This window comes from Helicoverpa zea, chromosome 21 (genome assembly GCF_022581195.2).
Source record: "Helicoverpa zea isolate HzStark_Cry1AcR chromosome 21, ilHelZeax1.1, whole genome shotgun sequence".
NCBI classification, from domain to species: Eukaryota; Metazoa; Arthropoda; class Insecta; order Lepidoptera; family Noctuidae; genus Helicoverpa; species Helicoverpa zea.
Genome location: NC_061472.1, coordinates 7,143,736 through 7,168,811, shown reverse-complemented (window position 1 = coordinate 7,168,811; position 25,076 = coordinate 7,143,736). Strand labels below are relative to the sequence as shown.

The following is a 25,076-nucleotide window of genomic DNA, read 5'->3' as shown; positions in this document are numbered from 1 at the left end:
AATTTCATATTTTCCCCTAATCACTGGACCAATACGCCATACCAAGCGCATTTTCTGATCTGAGGCATCCCCCAGAGATCTTGAAATCCTGAAATCTGGAAAGTCGAAATGCCGCGGCGATCTAACTCTTAGTAGGTATGTAAAAACAACTTTTTATAGTTTTACACATAAACATATATGTAGTGTATCTATCAGTTAATCCACGTTGGGTTAGCCTAAGATACGAAAACCTCTATTTGCGTAATAATTTAAAGACATAAGTCTCAGATTATTTATTTAATTTCATAAATAAAAACCAAATCAAGTAGTTCCTGTTCACCGGGTAACTGTGTTGAGGAGTTAGGTAGGCAGTCGCTCCATGTAAAACTCTGGTACTCAGATGCTGCCGGTAAACTGAAAGCTGACCCCCAATATAGTTGTAAAAAAGCTAGGTACCTAGATGATGAGTTTCTACTTATTCCTACCTATCCGAAAATCGAGACAAGCATCGAGAAAACTAAGCGAATTACAACAATGTGGCACTCGTCCTTGCCTATGGGTACTAGGGGTCAAGTAGTAAATATTACTACAATGCGTTAAACTACAATTTTGCCCTGGGCAATTCAAATGGAAATTCAGGCAGAGCATGATTAGCTTAGCATATGAATACTTACTATTTTGGTTTTATTATTGCGTTACACGTCTCTTATCTACAGGAAATCCTAACTTTACCTACTTAGTACTAAGAAAATTTATGAATATGGACCATGTAAATCTTATAATTAAATACTCGCTAATCGCAATTTGATATGGGCTACAGAAGCTTGGATGAAAAAACGTCTCTGCATTTTAAAACATTTAAAATTGTAATCTACATAAGAAACGTGAAAAGTATTAAAGTCGAAAGCTTATTAAGTGACAGTCCACATAAAAAAGAAGAAGGGTTAATTCGGGTTGGATGTAGCTCGCAGGTACGACTTTACTCGGGCGGCGACGGACGCTTTAACTTAGGTACGCATTTTGTCGGGAGCTGGGACGAAGGTGACCTTAGACCATTTGCCAAGGACCAATTCTGACCGCGTTTTTTTTGTTTGGCCTTAACCTAAGTTTATTTCATTCCTTAAAATATTATTGTATCAAACCCGAAACACCTGCATTATTTACCTATTCAAATCTTTACGATTTTTATCTACAAAACAAACTGCTTTTATCATAATGAATAACAAAAATTATGTTCATAATATCCGTTTTAGACTGAGTTGATATTTTCATCTAGAAATTACTAACGACCTTGTACAGAAACTTTGGTGCGTTAACCCTTAATTTTATCAAGAATGTGAAATTATTTTAGTAAATATTAGTACAGGTAATTAATCAGTAATCACATAAGTACTATTTAATGGACTGTTAACGAAGATAGTAGAACTCATATATATGCATACAATAGCACATGACATTAGCGTAATAGTTTTGCCTGATCTTCGCGTGAAGAATGGTGATAAACGTTATGCGCGGTTATGGTCTCTCCTCGTGAAGTAATACACTAGGCCTTGAACTAATTTCCTTGCTTTTTCACAACCGTGCCCTTCCCTATAGATAAGTTTATTAGGTCAATACAATTAAAGTATGTATGACCGCCCGGTAAGAAAGTCGAACGAGATGATTGTTAGTCACGTGTGCACTATTCGTATGCAATGAACGCTTGCTGTTCGATATCCACAATCCATAATTATTAATTCGTGGATATAGAGCGTGAAATAAAGCATTCAGGCAAAACAAGAAGTAAGTAGGTATATAGGGGCGCAACGTGTTGGCGGATTCTCAGTCGTTAGTGACGAGGCTCGCGGGCTGCCCGGGCGACTCCCGTGAGCGACCTCGTGTATGAGCTACCTATCGACACAGATAAAGGAATTCCTATGTGATGTTAGTAAACAAAAAGTGTATAAATAAAAAGCGCGGCGTGTTCCCTCTGTCAGTCTACTTGTGAAGTTAAGCTGGCTACGATGTCTCTTCCGGGAGTTTTCCTTTTTTCTCACTACGTAGAAAGCTTTTGGGTAAGTTTATTACCTCTCATTGAAAATATAATTTTATAAAAATTTAAATTATCTTTACTCACGGTATCCCTATTTTATTTATGGTCGTTATGGTTTAATCTTTTTTAATTTTTAATAAAGCGTACGAACCAAGCGAGCAAGCACGTAGGTAATTATTTTTTTGCACTTAATTCATAGACTGCGTCTGAAATAGGTAACACGAGTGCATAATCCAGACTCGATTGTATTATGCTTACCCTATCATAACACTATCATAATATGGACGAGTTCTTATTTAAGTTATAAATAATGTTATTTATTTTATTTATGTGTCTAGTTTTGTCTGCGTTATCCCGGACACAAAGATCCAGCCGAGGCATAAAGTGTAAGAAGTTACGGCTGCAAGTAGAAAATATACATTATTCAGACATTTTTCTTGCGAATTATGAAGCGCTACGCCTAGCTTGCGTGTTTTGGAGAAGTTATGTTGGAAGTTAATTTTTAATAGATGTTTTTTCTTCAGACGAATGACGCGAAAAAATGTTTAAATTGTTGCATGTAAAATTTGCCCTATACATTGTGAAAAGAATAAGTGAACCAAAGTGCTCGCTAAACGGGTGCTGTTTGGTTTATGAGGCGCAATTAATTTATAGAATCTTTGCTTGGGTAAGCATTTTAAATGTAGCCTGAGTTATACCTACCTAGATAATAAGTAACAATGCTTGATTCACATAGTTTATAGGACCTACTGCGAACAATTAAGCAAACTGGGTAATTCATCCATAACTATAGTTACGGTTGAAATACTTTCTTAAAGTTCACTACTTCCTTCGTGTGCTGGAACTTAATTGGATGATAGGTTCTGATTCTGACCTTTACAGAAACTATCATTAAAATGCAAATAGCGACCTATATTTAGAGTTAGCCCACATTTTACTTCATTAATAAGAAGCAACTACATGCGGGAGATATTTCTTAATGAACTGAGATTTTACGATGCACCAATTGAATTTGAGTTTTTTGGCCGTCGTAGTTTTATTTCACTTTACTTTTCATTACCATTCAAGTAATTTGGACTTTTTGAAAGGCCAGTAAAGTCCCTATACCTGGTTTTGGTCCAGGGGCATAGAAATATGATTGTAGTGCGGCTGTCGCTTCCTATTGCCAAACAAGCGTTCTCGCCAGCTGCAGCAGCAGTGCGTGAGACTGCCTGACCGAAACGTTGAATATTCAGCATTTGTTCACTCATCGCTGTAAAATTAATATTCAATCGGTCGCTTACTCCTCTGCCTCTGATTCAAGGTTAATTTTTTACCCGGTACTAATTAAGAATAATTGCAAACGATGTTTCGAACGATATAAGTTCGTCGCACAAGATTGGTTTAGAAAACAGCGATTGTGTGTACTTACCTTATTGTATTTGTTGATAAATTTATTCTTCATTTGTTTCTTCGATTTGAACATGGAGTTTAGTGAAAGAAGTTTTGTTTTACGAAGGCGGGGTGATAGTTTGGTGGTCCATATCACGTGTGACAGCTCGCTTAGACACATGTTAAGCTAGAGCCGGGAGCCGGATGTTCATCATCGTTATTACCCCGCCATAAATTACGAGAGTCGATGATAGACATCATCAATTTATTATATTAGACACGTAAGTCATTTGCGTTGCCTGAAAATTATTCTATGATTGCGAATTCTAAACGAAAAATTTCACGTCGTTAGTGGGGATGCTGCAAAATCTTTACTTTCTTTTATTTCCTTTTTTTTGCGTTTGGAAAGGACTGCTTTTACGAACCCAAATTAAAAAGAAGACCACTAAAACAAAGATCAATTCAAGTAATTAAACAAGCTTGCTAATTAACATGGCCGTAATAAATCCATAGCTTCTTTTCGATCACCGATAAAACCACCTACATATGATCGCACTTTGAGATTTTGTTTTTTTTATTACTTCACTTTTGCGGTATCGATGGCCTTCCACAACTGGTTAGTTGGCTAAAACTACCCTATTAGTATGATAATGGATTGCCGAGTCGGGTCGTAAACCATCGGACGCCTGTACAAAATTTTGTATCGCCGATGACGCTCACCACCGGCCCACTGTTCGCCTTGAACCTCATACAAGGACACGGTTTTTATTATTCAATTTAATGTCGATGTTTTAATGTTATTGTTTTTCTTGTTGATTAGAGTAGAACCTTTTTTTGTAAATTCTTGATACAAAAAATAAGCGAATGTGTTTTAACGTCATGTTAAAGCTTCTTTACAAAACCTATGTGTTATTGGGATCCCAAAAAAACTGAACTGTCTCATAGTCGTATGATGGAATGGTAATAAAATATTCTCCATCCATTGATATTCTCGTTCTATAGAAATAACAAAAAGCTAGTTCGTCAGCTTTGATTGAGTTCTGAGAAACTTATAGAGTTCCTGTTTGTGTTGAACTCTTGTTGGTTTAAAATCAAGTGATTGTAGGTACCAACCATGGATATTAGAAAATTGTATCCAGTTCTCATTGAACCTACACCTATTTATCTCTTTACCTTATATGAAACGTCTTTATTTTTGACCGTTAATTACGTATTTAGTACATACACCAAAATAGTTTCGTTGTTCTTTTGACCTTATAGAAGATACAGCTTTTAATAGTAGCAACGTGTACAATAATAAGATTACGTAATACTACTATTGTTATAACTGCGTAACTAATGCAAAGCATTTTTTGCTTCATGCATTTTGCTGGATAGAGCAACCAGCAGAGCATATCACCAAATTAGCCATCGTAGCATGAGTTTACACTTATAACGTGCATTGACGGCAATGCGGATCTATCTCAAGACTTTTGCACCATATTCCCGAAATATGATAGGTGAGCTTAAGGTCACAGGAGTCTGTTTTAATATGAAGTGCGAGTGTGGAAGTCACCCGAAGGGAAGCAGACGTATGTATAGTGTTATAGTGACACATATCCGATGCGGCGAGACGGCCGGGACTGGTCGGCCTTCGGGGAGCAAAACGAATCGCGCGCCGCCCTCGGACGCCCGCGCCAATCTGCAGGGAAGCACTGTCTATACCAGTCTACCTACAATCTCCAATTATATTTTGATCTGAAAACTTTTCAACCGCACAGCCGTCTTGATATCTCATTAAACAGATCAATGAATGTCATATCAACTGCTCTATATCCACATTTCAATGACAAATGTATTATCGGCAAAAGAATTGACCTGCAGACGCCTCAGGCAAGATGTATTTTTGTTCTATGAATGCAAATACCCAATAATACTCAAAGCGTTCGATGACTCTCGTTGGGTCCTTGAATCGACTCTTAAAATGTTAATTAATGGCAGTGACTTTGACGACAGTATCAGAGGGTTCTAAATGTTTGGTCATGATTAAAAGAAGGTGGAATAAAATAACAACGAAGTAATAAGTAGGTACCTATGTATCAAATAAACATGCAAGAAGAGTCGTATCTGGTGAAAGGTCATATCGTAACCGCTGTGTATCGACCCGCGAAGAATAGATGTCGTCTGTAGGAGAAGAAAGCTTTGAGCTCTACAAAGTTGTCTCGACACCTAACTAGCCGTATACAAGTTTCCATATAAATGGCAGTCTGCGAAAGTCTGCAGTTTTCAGTGCTCCCAGATTCACCATACATGCGATAATAACATAATCATTTATAAAGAAGACGGATCACAATCCATACAAAATTGCCCCACGTCCTATAACAATGTGACATATCTCAAAAAAAAGATAAAAATGTAAAAAAAAATATGGCATACTCTCTAATTTATTTTTTTCACACCTTCATACGAAAATACTGCTTTAAAAATTGTTCAGGCGCTGTTATGAAAACATCGTTCGTAGGACTATTTATGGACCATCTTATTAAATATTTTTTTTGTTTGATAGGGTATACCACACAGGTGGTCCCATAATCATCAGGTCAGGATCTGATGATGGAAACCCTGAGAAACCCAGGGCAACTTTTAAAAGTTGTAGGCATGCGCAGGATAAAAACTTGACTATGAGGTGTATGTCTGGTAACACTATGCAACAATGAAGGTTTGGAACTGACCTGATGATGGAGACGAAAAAAGATCGAGGGAACTCAACAACTGAATATGTAGGTAAACTACCTCGTGTTTGGGCTTATATTATTCGAATTGATGAGAACCTTCTACTAAAACGAAAAAAATACTATTCTTAGGTGCATCGGCCTAGAAGTCAGTGTCTAAGTCCCCAGCGACTTCTAGGCCGATGCACCTAAGAATAGTTTTATCTTGATTTTAAGTGTTTTTGGGAGTCGGTTTTATTTATTGTAAAAAGTTTTTTTTTTGGCTTTTCTGTGACAAGCATAGTTGTCACTATCCGGATTTGTAGAAAGTTCTCATCAATACGAATAATAAAAGACCAAATACGAAGTAGTTTACATATTCAGTTGTCGAGTTCCCTCGACCTTCTCTGGTCTCCATCATTAGGTCAGCTCCAAACCTTCACTGTTGCAAAGGTCTATTCAATACAAATAATATAAGCCCTAACACAAGGTAGTTTACATATTCAGTTGTTGAGTTCCCTCGACCTTTTTTCGTCTCCATCATTAGGTCAGCTCCAAACCTTCATTGTTGCATAGTTTTACCAGACATACACCTCATAGTCAAGTTTTTATCCTGTGCATGCCTACAACTTTTAAAAGTTGCCCTGGGTTTCTCAGGGTTTCCATCATCAGATCCTGACCTGATGATTATGGGACCACCTGTGTGGTATACCCTATCAAACAAAAAACATATTTAATAAAATGGTCCATTAATAGTCCTACGAACGACGTTTTCATAACAGCGCCTGAACAATTTTTAAAGCAGTTTTTTCGTATGAAGGTGTGAAAAAAATAAATTAGAGAGTATGCCATAATTTTTTTAACATTTTTATCTTTTTTTTGAGATACGTCACATTGTTATAGGATGTGGGGCAATTTTGATCCATCTTCTTTATTCTGAGCGGAGTTCTCTCTTCTTTTCATCACGAAAACAAAATCATTACATATTTGCTTATCAATTTCAAACTGGCTAATTGACACTTTGATCTTTAAAATTAAAAATAAGACGATTTTAAGTAACTCGTCCATGTATAATGAGGAGAAAATACGACAAGCTTCGCCAGACAGACGATCTATGAATAAACAGATCTGGTTTTGGCAAATTGAGTATGCTTATGAATAAAGCTATGATAAACCTAGCTAAGTATGGATTGATTTTTATTTAATGTTGTAGGTATTTGATTCGCCGCAGATGTCAGTTTCAACACACTACGTAACTACTTAGCATATCAGTAACTTATCACTCTTACTCTCGATCTTCTAGAAAAATGGCTGAGATAACACTAACAGTCTGAAAACTTAACTGTCATACGGAGTTTTATTTCAATCGGCGCTTCACACTAACCGTCAGTTAGGTCCAAAGTACTCTTGTCGATAAGTGAGAAACATTTAAAGATGCAGATGCAACTTAGGGTCGCAATAACAAGCAGTGAGGAGCGATGGAGTGCAATCAATTAAAGCGACGATGAACCTCATGAACCGGCCTCAATATACGCGGAAGACGACGATGCATCATGCAGCTGACAGAGTGACGAGACGCGCCGTCATAGAGTTATGTAAATTATGTGCAACTCTCAAGTATACGCAGATACGGTGACGTCAATACTCAAATATTACAAAGAATGAACAATGGATGAACAGTTGAGGAAATGCTACGCTGAAACAAATGAGCAACTGAAAATTGTTTTGAGTTTTCGCAGTTCGCACGCGTAATTTGATTTGATTCCGTAAGTTTACTAAACGCATTCGCACTGGCACCAAAACTAAAATAAGTAAAATAATTTAGCACATGAGTTGGTTTCAGATGTTTTATAATATGTATAAGCAAATCTACATTATTTACTCGTGTTATGCCTACTCTGTTTACATAAGATTTTTTTTTATTTACTCTCACAATATTATCGTTAGCGAGCAAGTGTATCTATCCTTAATTCATTGACCTTACGGCGGTTACTTCTCAATGAAGTCTAATTTAAATGTGTGCGTGAATTTTATTTATATGATTATTAATATTAATCATGGAGATGATGATTAATTATTGTTTTTTTTCTTTATGATTTCCGTTACTATATTTAAGGCATGTCCAGTGGTAGGTATTGTCGGGTGTTAAAAAATTGCGATTATGACGATTTCAGATCTTTTTCATATTTGTTTTTGTTTTTTTACCGACTTCCCAGGAGGAGGTTCTCAATTCGAATGTTTGTTTGTTTTTTTTTTTAATTTCCCATATTTGTGCCAGCACCGAGTCCCTAACTTCCTGCTGCTTACAAACAGTGAATGCATTTTGGTATCTCAAGTAAAGGACGTGGCCTGATAATATTAATACTTATTTAGGGTAGATAAGCTGCCTAAGTATTACAGTTTATTTTGAAAAAACTTAGAGATAAGAGTTTGTTTGTTTATGTCACATCGATCATGGGGGTTTCTAGAAACATACGTTCATCTCTCGAAGTGCGTCATCAGAATTCACAAACGCTTATATCCTGAAAACACTTTCTTCTTGTGCGTGCTTACATCACATTTTCCAATATTGTCGGGAGCTTTAGACACACATTAGGTACTTCGTTAGTTATGGTCAGGTATTGTTTTAGATAATCCAGTTTTAATCATCATGTACCTCTTCTTAATGTATTCTAGGAATTTCTTATGTCATTCATTCATACTTATATTAGAGGTTCAAAGTCATACGATTATTATGATTTTGTAAATAACGTGCTCCTCCAAATTAAGACGCAGAAACCATTCATCTTTTGTCTTTCTTAAAAACAATACAAGATAACCTTTTGACTTCCACTTGGTTTGTCTAAATATTTACAATGAGGTTTTTAATTAGATAGACTTATCATAGAATTATGTGAAGTTCGGCATACATAGGTGATTCTATTTGTTAATAGTGTTATATTTAAGTACCTACTTTATATCGATTTCGTCACTAAGTACGTAAATAGCGAGGATATCTAGAAATAGTGTCTTATCCAATGTCAAGTGTTTGCGCGTACGAGCATATTTGTCTACGTTTCAATAGATATTGAAAAAATGCAAGCCGTGATAAAAATATGACAGGTAAGCATTACACTTCGATACATTGATGATCAAGTTATTGTATTTTTATTGGAATCATTGATTACGATATTACTAAAAGCAGGAAGATTTTACTATCTGGTTTTTAAAACTTACTTTAGTAAGCTAGTATAGTCGAAAGACTTGTGTATCTATGCTCATGGAGTCTATAGATATGAGCGTTACTTTTTATTATTTAACTTCAGGGACATGAAACATATTGATAATATAAAAATTCCAGACATTTCCAAATAAGCTGTTTTTTGAGCAATACATAATTATTTGACTTCCCCGAACTTTATTTGGTAAATACATTCACGATATAGCACAAATGACATTGAAGTCAGAGAAAATCGAGTGCGATGAATTTTACGAGGTTTTTGACCCAGGTAACATCTCCGTTGAAAACAGAGTCGTTACTAAGTATAGTAAAGATAACATGACTATTTAGATACTTTATCAATTCGGTCTTTTTTAGATAACCTCTGCTAAAAAATAATTTTGGATGTTGACGTAGTTAGAAAAAAAACATGCACAAATTTTTTTTAAGTTTGTAATTGGATTGGTAAACTTTGTTGAAACGAGAAATACCATTATTTTTAAATCTCCATATAAATTCGCCCGTTTTTTTTTATATTTTTAACTAGCTATTGCTAATCGTACTCAAATGTTCCGAGTATATTCTTTTCACTCCATTAACTTAAGTAGCAATTTATAGGCAAATGGTTTTCCAGCCATAGGCAGTTTACCTATTCGAAATCTTAGGGCGTGTGCTTATCATTTGCAAAATGGGTTGGGCAAAAATTATTACGAATTTTGGCAAATTTTTTTTTTAATGTTTACTCATTTAGGTATTTGTCGATTTTGTTAACAGAGATAATCTCTATGGTACGGTATGATATTCATGAAGTACTATCTCACAGCCTAATCCTCCTCTAAGACACTCCTTCTTCCTGCCCTGTTTCCAAGTTATTTGGGGTCGGCGCAGTATGTTTTTTGCTCCAATTTCAATCCTCCTCTAAAGCCATTTAAGCCTATTCTTCCTTACTCTACGTAGAGCTTAGTTGAGACAAAAGTTTGATAATTATACGACGTAAAACAACTTTTCAAAATATCATCATTTTGATCGGCGTTTTGTTATCATATCAGATGTAGTTCAGGATAGAATTTACGAGAAATCGTATGTTGCATTGGCAATTATTTTATGCTCCTTAATACATTTTTATGAAGTCTCAAATCTTTACACCACTCAACTTTGATTCCTTTAAGTTTGTATATCTTTGTGTAACTGAACTTATGCATAGGAGTAACGAAATCACACATAAGCCAAGTCAAGTTTGCAGGTAATCACATCAAATTGCATTGAAAGTATGACGGTGTTGAAACTCAATGATGACTTTGTACCAGTGCATTCAATGAACATGTAGGTAATTGTTTAGTCAATACCTGATACAGACAATCACCGTGCGAACACATTTACATTACCACCGGTACAATCGTACCCTATAATTATGACTTTTTATATTAGTTTATTGCACATTAAATTCTCTACGGATTGATTGTCACCGGTTCAGACTGGCCAGACGCCCTTGAGAGATCACTTTAAATGTGGAGCACTCAGAGATGATACAGAGATAAAGATACAGGGGTTAGACTGTTTATTTGTTTGATTACTAACCGCTTTATCTTATCTTGTTGTCCTCGCGCGCGTAACCAATAGGTGCTCTGGGGATTCTTTGTTGAAACTGAACTGTCCTTCAACTTGCATTAAGTTCATTCCACAACACTTCGCACCTGAGCGAACTGATACGTATTATTCACATCAACAACTTATTTGTAATTCAAATGCTATTTAGTGTATGCTCCAGTAAATCGATTAAAAATCACTAGGTGATGTGATTAAGAACAGTACCGTCTGGGGTTGTCTGTTTGTTGCTCATTATTTTAATGACTCGTATTGCATTTAAGAGAGTGCATTTTTAGAGAAAGTGACGTAAAGCTGAGTAGGTTTTGCTCATAACTATGAAAGTGGTCTTCCAATAAGTTGACCACTCAATTTCAAAGTAACACGGGACATTTAAGTGATGTCTGGGATTGTGAGTTAGTAGGGGCACAAAGAATTTGTTACCCTTTGTGTGAAACTTGTCTGGAAGTCCAGGTCTAGACATAAAGTTTTTGGGTAAAAGTCCTTTACTAAATTAATCTCTAGTCTATTAAATTAATGTATAAATATTCAGCTAACCTAACCATTAAAATAGTTTGGATTAGTTTCTACGATGTAGATCGAATTAAGAGGTCCTCAAAGCTCATTGATCAGGTGGGATAAACTTGCAAACTCTGTTTACAAGAGTCTGAAGCTCGTACGAAAAACTGGCGAAGTGATACAAACTTGCTGGTATGAAATTTTCTTGTAAGTGGGCCACGCAGGCTTAACGTTATATGTACAACGCAGGATATAATTAACCAGCGGCTCTCGCTATGAAAAACATCCCTACATCGACGAAGCCGACATTCAATTACGATTTCATATTATCAAGGCTTGTGATTTTTTTCTGGTATCGATTAAGAATCTACATGATTATGTATAGATTCTATTTATAACACTCATTTTTTCAATAGAAAGGTGGCTAATCGTTATTCATTAAAAGGCCAATTGTTCCCATTTGAATTTTAGGGACCGATATAAGGTGCAGATATTTTCTATTTGGCCTATAAGCCAAATATTAACGAGGGTGCTGCAGTAATTGTGTATACTTAATCAACCTATAAGATACCTACATAGGTTAAATCAAGTTCAAGTATCAAGCTTTCGTTGAGAAACTGTCAACAACATCCTAGTTATCTCGTTAATTGAGTCTCGTCCCTCACAAATTAGTAAATATGTATCTCGATTTATCTTAGTCAACCATGAACTTACAAACCTTCATTAATAGGGTTGTTTCCTAGTATTCATTTAGTTAAAATTAAATAAATGCACCGAAAGTTCACAAAACTAGAAACACGATAAGCTATATTATATTATTTATAAATGACCATATATTTTTTAATTAATTTATGAAATTTTAATTTTGAGCCTGTGACGTCACGCCATTAAAAACGACGAGAAGAGACCGATGACGTCATCCTTTCTATATTTGACAATGACAAGTATTTGACAGAAATGAAATGAAATGAAATGAAATGAAATGAAATGAAATGAAATATCGAAATAACCCGAATAAAACAGTGACAGATATATCGAAATAACCTCAGAATTAATGTTTTGATTATTTGCTTCTGTGAAGTTCTGTGTGTTAATTGCATTTAAGTGATACAACTGCTAAAGAATTATGGAGAAAGGATTTATGAAAGCTGATAGTTACAATCTGCCAAGAGTAGACTCTTTTATGGTCGCTCAATTCTTTGCCAATAACCAAGATTTTTATTCAGCGGTACGTGGATGAACAGTTTATTTAGAGCACTAATGGTCGTATTTCCACAGTCTCGCACAACACAAACCTTGTAGACATTCATTTAGTTTAAGTTTTTTGAAAAAGCATCAAATCTTTTCGAACGCGGACACAAACATAACCTCAATATAAATAAACACAAACTTTACGTTTCTTTGCACCATTTCATTTTTCCGCGTACACAACACAAAACATTTGAGGTATTTTATTTTTGTGCAAATGTATAAAAATAATCTATATGTATAAAATATTATACTTTTTGTAGCTATTTTATAAAAATACATTATTAAAATAAAGAAATCCATTAGTTGGTATGTTAGTTTTTTCTCGTTAGATGTGCTTTAAAATGTAAAGGAATGAACAGAGAACGTTGACGTCACAGTCACGTGATCTAGCGTTTTCTGAGCAATATTTTAAGACAAATAGAAAAACATGTAATACATAAAAAATAAAAAGATTTGAGACGAAAAATGAAAGAGAGGGTGATCTTAAAATTATTTAGAAGCTATCTAAATAGATTTCCGAAAATTGGAAACAACCCTATTACTGCAGTTAATACCTACAAAGGATAAGAGCGATTTTCAACAAGAGCATAAACTGGACGAGTTATGCTATAGATGTTTGTGTGTGTGCTATAGCGGGCTCAGTAGTTATGCAGTAACATGCAGCAGCCAAGCATGCACTTCATATGTAAGAAAGAACTGTAATAAATATTACTTTGTAGTGAAAGGAAAAATATTAAAAGAGTTGTTTATTAGGTTTTGTTTGACATAGAATTTTTATGAGGGCAAAAATATGGATGAGTGTAAATCTATAATTAACAACTCTATAGCCTGCATTTTCGCTGCCGGTGGATTTGATGCACGTCCGCTACTTGACGCACTGCGGCCTCCACGTTAAGGACAACACTGAACACCTTCATATTGAATTCGATTTCGATACCATTAGGCAAACAAATTAACGGATGTAATCTGTTGCATTGGTATGCAACATTAGGTACAGTTGTATGTAACTGACGGTTGGCAACACGTTTGCGAAAGTTGTAATCCCGTTAAATTCCAGTACCTACTGCGAAGTATTCTTGTGAAATGCGGGATCCGTTAAAATGGCAATAAAAACTTGTACCACCGCTCGATACCTGGAGATAATTTCTCACATATTAAGCTGTCACTGAGTGCAGTTAGGTAGTAGTTGGTCGGCCGTTGACGCCGCGTCCGTGTCCAGCGCAGCGTTATGTTACGTAACGAGAGACAGTTACGCAAAGCCAATGTCAAGAGCGCCGCGTCAACGTTGTGCCATCGACGGCGTCGATACCGCACACCCGACGCACGCGCCGCGCAGCCGAGCCTCACGCGGGGTCATTGACCAAACCAAACAAATCTTAACACTTTCACTGCCCAGCTCACCTATGCAATTCCTATCCACATGCCCAAAAATATTTTGCATAATTACATAACAACCCGGTATTCGAGTCCAACAGCGCAATTGTATCGGAACGGGACCCTTATGCCCGAAAACCCGGCGTCCGGGTTCACTTAAGCCCCGCCCACCGAGCGTAGGGCTACCCAAAATAATTTACTAGAATATAATTATTGTGCATTTTTGATCAGAATAAAGAAAATAAATCCCGTCTTGTTATTTAATTTATTATGTTGTTAAAGAGACTATTTTTTTAATTTTAACGTACATTATGTTAGAACAGATTTACTTAATATGATTTATCTACATGTTTCTGTAAGCTTTTTTTTTAATCAATACAACGCCGACGTGCTTTGTTTTAACACCTGCATAGGATAACAAAGAAAATAAGTATCTAGTTTTTAGTTTAAATACTCGTAATCTCAAAAAACATGCCGACGCGCTTTGTTTGTCATTTTACGGGCCAGAGATAAAGAACCATAAATCTCGTTATTGCACAAAAGGCGATAGATGCACTTTTGTTTTAACTTTTAATCTATTCTAATGACAATATTTTGACAATCTTCGAGTCGAAGATTGCCAGGCCCGATCTTGTTGACCAATCAGAGTTATCGAGAACTTAACACTAGTCAGAAAAAGTACCTTCAGTTGATCTCCTGTTTATTCCGTAGCTTAATTTCCAACTTGTAGTCTACTGAATAATTTAATCCCGGTACAAATAAACATATACCTACCGTTCGTGTATTCAGTTAATCAATTATAATTATACAAACATATACGAAGTTTATTTATTACTTCCGTTTATCGTATTACTTCCGTTTATGTTATTAATATTTTCAAAGAGATCCCCAAATGAGATACTTTCAAAAACCTTTGAAATCCGTAATTCTTCTCATATTTTGTAAATGATATGTGATTTAGCTGTAAACACTAGTATTTTTATATTACTTTGACCTAATAATAAATTTATTTCCCATTTATATTAGGCAAGGATTATCTTTGCGAATTTAACGTCTCTTGATTTGGACATACATCAATAGATGGCGCGCGTGAGCGCATTATTACTAACATCAAACAAGATCTAACCTAAGTACGCATGTACCAAATTAATACAATACTGGAATGAAGCAATAACTGGATGGAATAATACCAATTTACGTTTTCTAATCCGTTATAAACTAAAGCGATGTTTTTTCAATTGATTTCATTTATTTACTTTTGACAACCCTTACAGCTTACTTAGCTATGGACTCGCTATTCGGGTCCTGGGCATGAGCACATGCATCTATAGCTACACATAGCGACGACTCGGTATTCGGGTTGCGGGCATAAGGAATGAACTATGGTTCGACTCGAATCCCGGGTGCTGGGCATCGAAAGTGTTAAAGCCAAAACTTGAACAAAGATTTGAGGATCTGATATTTGCAATAACATTTAAAGGAATCGACATACACACTTATTCGGTCAATAAACTTGATTTTGTTATTGTTTCATAACGTTTCGTGTGTCATGAACACAGAATAATCTTGGCCTTATCTCACCGTTAGAGTAATTAGATAGGGATAGGTAATTTGATGTTAGCATCTCAAATTATGCGTAACAGCAATTTCAGGATTACCGCTATGACACAGATTACTTGACAGTTATAGGATATTTCCAACCCTTTACGTTCGTAGGCCAAGAATCATTTTGAACCTTACATAATTCAAATATTGATATTTCCCTTGTAGAGCACGCCGCCGCCCCTGGTGGACTGGTCGTACGTGCCGACGTTGGTGCTGGCTGTGATCCTGGTGGTGGTGGCGGCGACGGCGTTAGCTGCGCGCGCGGCTGATGGCAAACAGGCTACACGCCTGCCCGGCCCGCAGGCACTACCGTTTTTGGGCACCCGTTGGCTCTTCTGGGGTCGATACAAGATGAATAAGCTGCATGAAGCTTATGAAGGTGAGTTTTTCTGAATCATGTTTGGTTAGTGTTCATCGGCGACAACTGTGTAGAGTTGTTAAAATAAAGGTACGCGCGTGTAGCCTTTGCGCACTACCACCATTATCTGCAAACAGCAAAACTTTGCAATTATTCGATTTTGAATCCCCGTTCTTTAAAGAGTTTTCAATTATTTCTTTCAATTTTAGAAGATCTGTATCGATTCGAAGTAATAACAGACTCGAAATTTCCAAGCTCCTAAATATCAAGGATGTTTCTTTCAAGTCTATCATATCTCCTACGGAATACATACTTACAAATCTGGGTTCGATCAGACGACAACAAAGTATTGTATTAACTGGGTGCATAGCGACTGTCATTGTGTATCATTGTTGTGGGACACAGAATTGTCTAGACGAAGTTTAATCAACATCATCGAACAATCATGTAGGTTTCGAGATATATAATTAATTCAGATGTCAGCTATAAATAACTCGATCTAGTTTCTGAAGTCTTCAATATAGTTTGCAGTTTGTGCTATTTTGATAACATGTTATTTGACACAAATAAGAAGTGGGTTACACATAAACCTAAAACAATTTATCAGTATGAGGTAATTTTCAAACTATATCGTGCCCACTACAACGGGTTGATAGGACATTACTGAATTCATACCTTACAAGGGCTAAAGGGTAATCTGCCACAAGCAAATTATCAAGGCTCGTGTCAGACTATCCTTTGGCAATCAAACACACGTTCATAATAAATATCCTAATTTTGAAGATGGGTCCAGGACCTGTATATTGATACAGGAACCCCAACTCATTATAGTTATGTTAACTATAGTTGTAAAAGCTAGTGTACGGTCACAATGAGAGATTTGCACACAGACATGTTCAGGCGTTACGGGCCGGTTTTCGTGGAGACCACTCCGGGAGGTGCTTCTGTGGTGTCCATCGCGGAGAGAGCAGCCCTGGAGGCGGTGTTGCGGGCCCCGGCCAAGAGGCCCTACCGTCCGCCCACCGAGATCGTGCAAGTGTACCGTAGGAGCAGGCCCGACAGATACGCCTCTACTGGACTTGTAAATGAGTAAGTAAGAATACATGCTTGTGTAAAAAAATTCAATGGACTTCTCCTTTTTTGGAAGTGCCATAGAACTTTTTTACGTCAGTCTTTCAATGTGTAGCTTTTCTATGTCAAAGGGATGAAGCGCATAAAGTCCTTGCAGTCCGAATTAGTATACATAGCCTTGGCATTCGGCTTAATACAAAACATGTGTTCATTTGTTATGATACAGATCGACAGCCTTACGTCACCCTCACCTGGGAAACACTGATGTCTATACAAAAGCGAACCATTAATATTAATGTGATTATAGAGCATGAACGTGACTATGAGTTAATTGTATTAGTTTTCGGCAAGTTATTAAATAATTACTTTGACGACCACGTGTTCTATGTTGGGCTTGTCTGTACCTACTGCGCCTACCTCACTTACAAGGTTATCCATTACCTTATTTAGATAGCTGAGAACTTATAAGTAGACAGCCTGACTATAGATAACGCCAATCATCTCATATTTCAAGACTAGAGTAATTGACATAGATACCCAGATAGACTAGGTTATCTTTAAGTAAGTATTCATTGGGTTTTTGCGAGCAGCGGGTGGTTTGACCTCGAGTATTGGGACTTAACAGGTCCATTGTGTTCAGTGCTCGTGATTTGGCAAGACTTTATACTTCAAGTCACGTAGACTTCAAATATAAATGCGCAGTTACATTGGCACTATTTTTTAATGACATTGCAATGTTGTCATTTCCTGTAAGTTTGAAAACATTTGTCGATAATGCCGACAGTTTCATCATGGTGTTCAACCATGCCTCATCAGTTCGATTACAATCTAATTTGATGTTCCTTTTCAATCGAAGGAACTTATAGATTTCAATGATTGGATCTACATCTTATGACACAGATGCTAGAACGTTAATGGTGCATAATAATATAATAACTATTCAGTTGAAATATTATAAGATGTTCCTATCAACCATCAGCATCAAAGTTAATGCCTTTGATCGAATCAATGTCATGGTATAGGTACTCTTATTTACAGCCAGTTTCTTCATCAAAAGTTAAAGCCAAAGTAAAAGTCAAAGTAATGTCTAAAGTAAAAGTAACGGTCAAATTCAATTTTTCTATTAGTTTTGCTGTCACTTTAGCCTTGAAAAAACGTATTTGACCGTTACTTTTACTTTAGACATTACTTTAACTTTAACTTTTGATGAAGAAACTGGCCGTTAGAGGTAACGTCTAAAGGTTACTGTTTTGATGAAAAGGAAATAACCAAGCAAGTGTGCCTAACTATTACTGCCTAAATAGCGACTATATAAAACGATCACGTTTATTCGGCAGGTAGACTTTTCAAGGCTGGAAGTATTACGATATAAAACCTACTGTTAAAGATCTGGCTAGGTTAAACGTAACTAAAATGGTAATGATAGTCAAAAGGCGTTGCACGGTCAAGGTTGCAACTTTACGAGTTTTCGTGAGGTTTGTAATAGGCGTGTGAGATTGATATCGATGTGCGGACGGAAGGTATGACTCAGAATTTTGATGGTAGGTCAATTTTTCAAAGAGCTTCGTTCTTAAAGCATTAGAGCTTTTGTCTTTGAAGCACGATATTGTAGGAATAGATAGTGATTCCTACTCTAAATAATCTCTCTCTAAAGAAATGATCTCTTCTTAATAATATCATCTAGGTGCTCTACTGAGATTTAATTACTTGAAAAAATTAAATGAATCCCGCAGTTTAAAAATTGGGGATGCAAAAATGTAGTTTTGTCCTGATATTTTTTCAGACAAGGCGAAAAATGGCACCATCTTCGTCGTCACCTGACCGCGGAGCTGACAAGTCCCAACACGATGCAAGGCTTCCTACCGGAGCTGAACAATATTTGTGACGACTTCCTCGAACTTCTGGAATCTTGTCGCCGTAGCGATGGCACTGTTGCCGGCTTTGATCAACTTACTAACAGGATGGGCTTGGAATGTAAGTAAAGTTGCGGTTTTTACTAAAGGCACCAGAGTCGTCAATAACAAATCTGCACTCCTAAGATTGCAGTTTTTTTAGATGTCTCGAATCAGCTGACTGAAGTCAAATGATATCGATAACGTAGACGATAAAAATCACTTTCAATAGGTTATAGATGATTTGGTGCTGTCGACGATCGATTGTTTGATAAATGATGCAATTTAAAGGCGATTTGAGAAATGATTCATTCCCAATTGCTACTGATACTAGATAATTAGACCATTTTCGTCTAATGTGTAGACCAGTAGACATGGCGCAAGCATGAGTCACAAGTGCGTTAGGATAGGAATTTAAGATAAAAGTTGCGCAAGTAGAGAGATAAAGAAGTAATGTTAACTAGCACTAGGTCAAGACACGTAAGTTTTGAGGAAAATGAGATGCATTTAGATAATACGGCAAAACGTGTCGAAGTGTATGCTAGGTTTTAAACGCTGAACAGATTGACATTATTGACCTTTTCTTTATAGCCGTTTTAATGCGTTGAAGATGATAATAGCATACAAATAAAAAACCGTTTCACTAATATCTCCGACGTAAATAATATCTATTCTGACTAGCCTTGTACTCTGCATAGCGCTTATCAAATGTATGCTCCTAACATAATTACATTGTGCAGTGAGCTGTCGTGTGGAGTTCAAATGCTAAAGTCAGTGGGTCTTAAATAGATTCAGAGAGCTGCGATAATAGTGACGAGAAAATGACGTTCCTCGAGATAAGAATGTGGGTCATATGTGGAAGAAATAGCGTTAGACGGGCAACGTACTCGCGTGCGAGCGTCGCTCAAGGAATGCAACAATCAACATCAGAAATGCATTATGAAATTGTACACCACACCAGATTACATAGAAGTATTCTGCGCCGCGTTCAATGTTATCAGCTAATGGCCGGAAGCTATGTCGTCAATCTCCAAATGTTCTTTGTGCTTACATTCTTGCTTGATATGGCGTTTCCAGGGTTTAGTGAGGATATGGTGCAGACAAATTATGTCAAGTTTATATTTGTTGCAATGACATAATCATTAATTATGCGAGTAGGTAGGTGTACTCTTGGTAGATTGAAAAAAGTTTGTTGTTGTTTTCCCACAAAACAAGTTGCATCACCAATGATGCAACATTTTAATATTGTGACCAAAACACAGGAAAATGCATTCGCTTTCAAAACTAATTCGGTGACAAATGATACCTATACCAAAGAATTTAAACAGGAAAATTGTTGGACCTGGTAATCCTCTTATTCTGGAGTGCTGATGTCATTATATAAAAAGACTTTATTTCTTTATTTCAGCTGTCTGCGGGTTGATGCTTGGTTCAAGACTGGGCTTCTTAGAGCGATGGATGTCGGGTCGTGCGGCAACCCTCGCGGCCGCCGTGAAGGCCCACTTCAGGGCCCAGAGGGACTCCTACTACGGAGCTCCCCTATGGAAGTTCGCCCCCACCACTCTCTACAGGACATTCGTGAAGAGCGAGGAAACCATTCATACGTGAGTTAGTTCCCCTATCTTAATAATGAAGCAATGCGTAAATATAGGAGTTACGACTTACGTTATTGACTCAGTGATTGATAGGCTATCAATCACAACATGTAGACAGGGTTTTTTATATGATACAGTAAGACTACATTGTGACATTGAACGCTGTGTAGGTACAATATAAAGAGCTTATTGTTTACCGATCGTTCAAGTTCAAATTGAATAGCTATCCTTAGTGGATATGTTTTATGAACATCATTATGGATACACAAATAGGCTCTCAAACTGTTCCGAAGATCAATCATCCCTTTGAATAAGCTGTAGATGACGCATAAGTTCGGATAATGAGTGGCAGGTCTTGAACTCGACCGCTCTATAACGAGATAATCAAACATTGAAGAAAAAAGCTAGTCTTCCTTAAGCGATTTTCTTAGAATTGGCCAATTTTTTCGTCAATATATAGATGAAGGTTAGGTACCTAACTTTTTATGGTTTTTACAAAGGGTACACGTTTAAATAAGACCAACCTTGACACTTGCAATTTTTTGTTAGAACTTCATCTAATCAATCCATTTGTTACTTCCAAAACTGGTTCGGAGCATTTTACTAGTTCCATTCATTTAATAGGTGCAGGTTGCACTTTGATATATCCTGACAAGACAAGGCCGTTACAAGTAGAAATCAATTTTGAATCATTATGAGGCGGTGTTATGAATATATTGTCCCAAATACATCGAGAAACTTCTACTTCATCATCTAACCGGATGCAGCTGAGTATCCGTGAGTTAGAGCGTATGTCTGACGTCCTCAACCTCCTTAATCCGGGCAATCCGGACATAGTCTGGTTTTCGGACTTTCTGGCTTCTGACTACTCGTAACGACGGCCAAAAATGTTCATATAACAGTCGGGGCCAATTTAACATGCCTTCCGAAACACGGAAGAACTTATAATGACAAGATCCATCCACGGTCTGACCGCGCCTAGCGATGCTTAACTTTATGATCGATCGATCCCCGCGGCTTTGACTTAACCACGTTACATGCGGTCAAGCAATAATAAAACCAAATTGTTGGCAGGATAGTATCGGAGCTGATGGAGGAAGCCAAGACAAAGAAACAGGGCACTGCCAATGATGACGCCATGAGAGAGATCTTTCTCAGGATATTGGAAAACCCTGCCGTTGACATGAGGGACAAGAAGGCTGCAGTCATTGACTTCATCACAGCTGGCATTGAGACGGTACCTATACTTTTTTTGTGCTAAAGCTAGCAAACCTACTGATGAATTAGTTAAACGTTTTTGTATGTTTTATCGAATGGCTTGAACAGTAGAACTACAGGTAGTTATTGCAGTTATCCTCTTGCTATACCTAAATGCAGAGTATACATAGGTACTTGAGAAACCACCGCTCAAACACTCTTGTATACTACACAGTATATTGAGGCTAGAATCAATCAGTTCCATTATGTTATGGTTAAGATGACATACCGACAATATTAATATCAAGTTCAAGCTTTTCTCAGTAGAAACAGTCTCTTTTTGGAAACGAAATACTTCATCTCTTCAAAATCATCATAATCTTATTCTTCCCAATATACAGTTCCAACTCAACTTGTCAACAGCTAGCGAACAGCCTAGTTTTCCTGCTATACTTGTTGAGCGGTCGTCCGGACTGGCAGCGGGTCATCCGCTCGGAGCTGCCGTCCTGCAGCACCCTGACTGCCGAGGACCTTGCAGCCGCCCCCTCAGTCCGCGCCGCGATATACGAGGCCTTCCGGCTGCTGCCAACAGCACCTTTCTTGGCCAGGGTCCTGGATACCCCGATGACTGTTGGGGGACATAAATTGCCGGCTGGCGTAAGTCGAATTCTCTATGTTATCCGATGATTAATAAAAGAGGAAATTGCATTGTCATATCAAAAAATAGGTCTTCTTGAAAATCAAGTTAAACTGCAACAGCTGCTGTTGTGATTTTGACGTAAATCTGTAATTCTGGAAAAGCTTGACATTTTATATAGGTTACAGAGGTCAGAAAACGGTAATCAAATAAAAGCTGAACAGGAAAGGCTAATTTTTAGCCTTTCCACAAAGATTTTGACACCTATCTTTGAGCTATTATCTGATCAGAGCTAACCTAACCTAATCGTGATGTCTAGCTTTTTTAGACACCATTCCTCGCCCAGGAAGAAGAAAAGTACATAGTTGAATCAATTTTGGTTCCGAAGTCACAGGCATTCCTAGTTTAGGGGCCAGGGTCTCAACATTTGTGTGCCTTCATTAAATTGTATACCTGCTAGATATTACGCATTTTGTAAGGATTTGCATCAATAAAGCATTATTTATTTAATCCTTTAAAATTGCCAATGCGATACATAAGCACCCATTCATGACAGAGCATATTATATTGTTTCCAGACGTTCGTGCTAGCCCACACAGGGGCGGCCTGCCGTCGCGAGGAGAACTTCTACCGCGCGCGGGAGTTCGTCCCCGAGCGCTGGCTCTCGCACGCGGCTCCTCACGCGCCTGCTCTTGTGGCTCCCTTCGGCAGAGGCCGCCGCATGTGTCCCGGGAAACGATTCGTTGATCTTGAACTGCATTTGCTTCTTGCCAAGGTAAGTCAACCTTCTTTATTGTCTCACTGCGAAACCCAACATCTCACGCCACTACGCCAATACACTTCAGTGGTTCACTCAAGTTAACGCTTAAGTGGCACTTGCAAATACAAAATACATCTTCTTTTTTTGATGCCATTGTGTTGTTTGACTTGAAAGTCCCGCTTTTGCGATTATGTTCAACCAAGTTTTAGTTTTCCTTCTATCCAGTATACGTATCATAAGCTGTTTAAATATGGATTAACCATACTTAAATGTTTGGTTTTTGCTGTTTAAATATGGATTAACCAAAAACCAAACATTCTCCTTCATCTTCCCATAATTATTCTATGATTTTGTCAACATCCAAATCATCATATCTTTCCACATTTACAGATAATGCAAAAATGGCGCGTGGAGTTTGACGGTGAGTTGGACATTCAGTTCGACTTCCTGCTGGCACCAAAGTCACCTGTGTCTCTGCGACTAGTCGAATGGTAGTCGCGATGCTACACGCGACAAATATCCCAAGTGATCTTTATATTACTTCTAGAACTGTACAATTTTGTCCAAAAGTCCCTTCAAAACATATATGCGTTAATGTCGTGTTTCTCTGCAGACTTTAATTTGCCGGTATCAGGGCGTTGAGTTGATTGTCTTCCTTAAACGGTTTTCTCAGATTTGGCAATTTTTTCGTTTATATACACCGTGACTTTTTAGTCGTCTTACAACGGTAGCCCACTTCATGTATCCAATGACTAGTAAACGTTCATATATAAAAAAAATATTTATGAGATTTGAATAATTTAAAAATAAAAATTAATTAATTATTATGATGCATGACGTAGATTATAAGAACTCCCTGTTGTGAGCGCTGCCCGAATCTTGTATCAATGGAGCGCGGTGCGTTGGGAAGGTACCTACTTTCTACCGTTTAATACGTAAACATTTTTTTGTCAGTATTTTTCTTTGCACCCATTATCTTAATTAGTAAGGCTATAAAATTAATAATCGTGTCTAGTGGTATTTTATGTCGGATAGATTGAGTGGACCACCTTTGTAAGACGACTAAAAAGTCACGGTGTATAGATGAAAGTTATGTACCTAACTTTTGTTGTTGATTGCGTTCATTGCGTTTGAACGTCGCGTCGCATCGTCGCTCACGCAGGACTCCGCGTTATACGTTACGTGTTTATTGTACTTCTGCTTCTTACAAAGTTGTTTTAATTCGATTATACAAGTATATTTGTAATATACGCCCTTTGATGGAGAATAAATATATGTATTTAAGACATATATACATGGGCATGTTAGTTAACGTCTAACCATCAGGTGGTATAAAACGCTTTAAAGTCCCTTGCCTGGGAAAATGCTTTTAAAAAGATCATGATCAGCTGATCTGATATTTTGGGATTTTTAATGATTCTGAATATTTTTGTACAAAACATAATAATATACTTACTTTTACTTTTTGTTCGATACTTTCGCATTTATAATATTAGTAATGGTTTATTCTCCGTACAAGGGAGTATATTACGACACAACGAGTGTATAATTAAAGCTTTATTATGACTAAAGAGAGCGTCATTTACTTTAATATTAGCTGTTTATTTTTAAATGACTGTAATAAAGTCCGTCTTATATCTTGCTATTTAGGGATTGTTCACACCAAACGTATTGTCCGCCGCTGACTGTGAGTATACTCACAGTCGGCCTCAGTGTGAACGTCGATTCAATCTGCAGTACGCGTACTCACCAAGCCGACAATAGGCTATAGCGTACGATGCGCTACATGTGTGAACAAAAGAATACGCTCGTGTAGGTTCACACTAGATGCGTACGCTGAGCGGCCGACTATTCTACACATAAAAGAGCTCAGTATTTGAAGTTGCTCGTAGTATTTTATAAACGATCTCTGAGATCACTCGTGGTTCCCATACGATAAAACTAGTGGGAATCCCCCCAATC

At 37.2% G+C, this 25,076-nt stretch overlaps 1 protein-coding gene across 2 annotated transcripts; it reads left to right on the top strand.

Moving 5' to 3' along the window:
* Nucleotides 1–934: 934 nt before the first annotated feature.
* LOC124640792 (ecdysone 20-monooxygenase) lies at nt 935–23,759 on the top strand. Of its 2 annotated transcripts, none has more exons than XM_047178717.1 (9): nt 935–990; nt 15,770–15,983; nt 16,853–17,051; nt 18,817–19,007; nt 20,334–20,529; nt 21,595–21,757; nt 22,141–22,374; nt 22,932–23,129; nt 23,505–23,759. In XM_047178717.1, exons 2-9 carry the CDS (start codon nt 15,956–15,958, stop codon nt 23,607–23,609), a joined length of 1,314 nt encoding a protein of 437 aa, XP_047034673.1. In that variant the 5' UTR covers nt 935–990; nt 15,770–15,955; the 3' UTR covers nt 23,610–23,759. The 2 variants fall into 2 exon arrangements, with proteins under 2 accessions (XP_047034673.1, XP_047034672.1); XM_047178716.1 differs by lacking the exon at nt 935–990 and adding an exon at nt 1,796–2,033.
* The last annotated feature ends 1,317 nt before the right edge of the window (nt 23,760–25,076 follow it).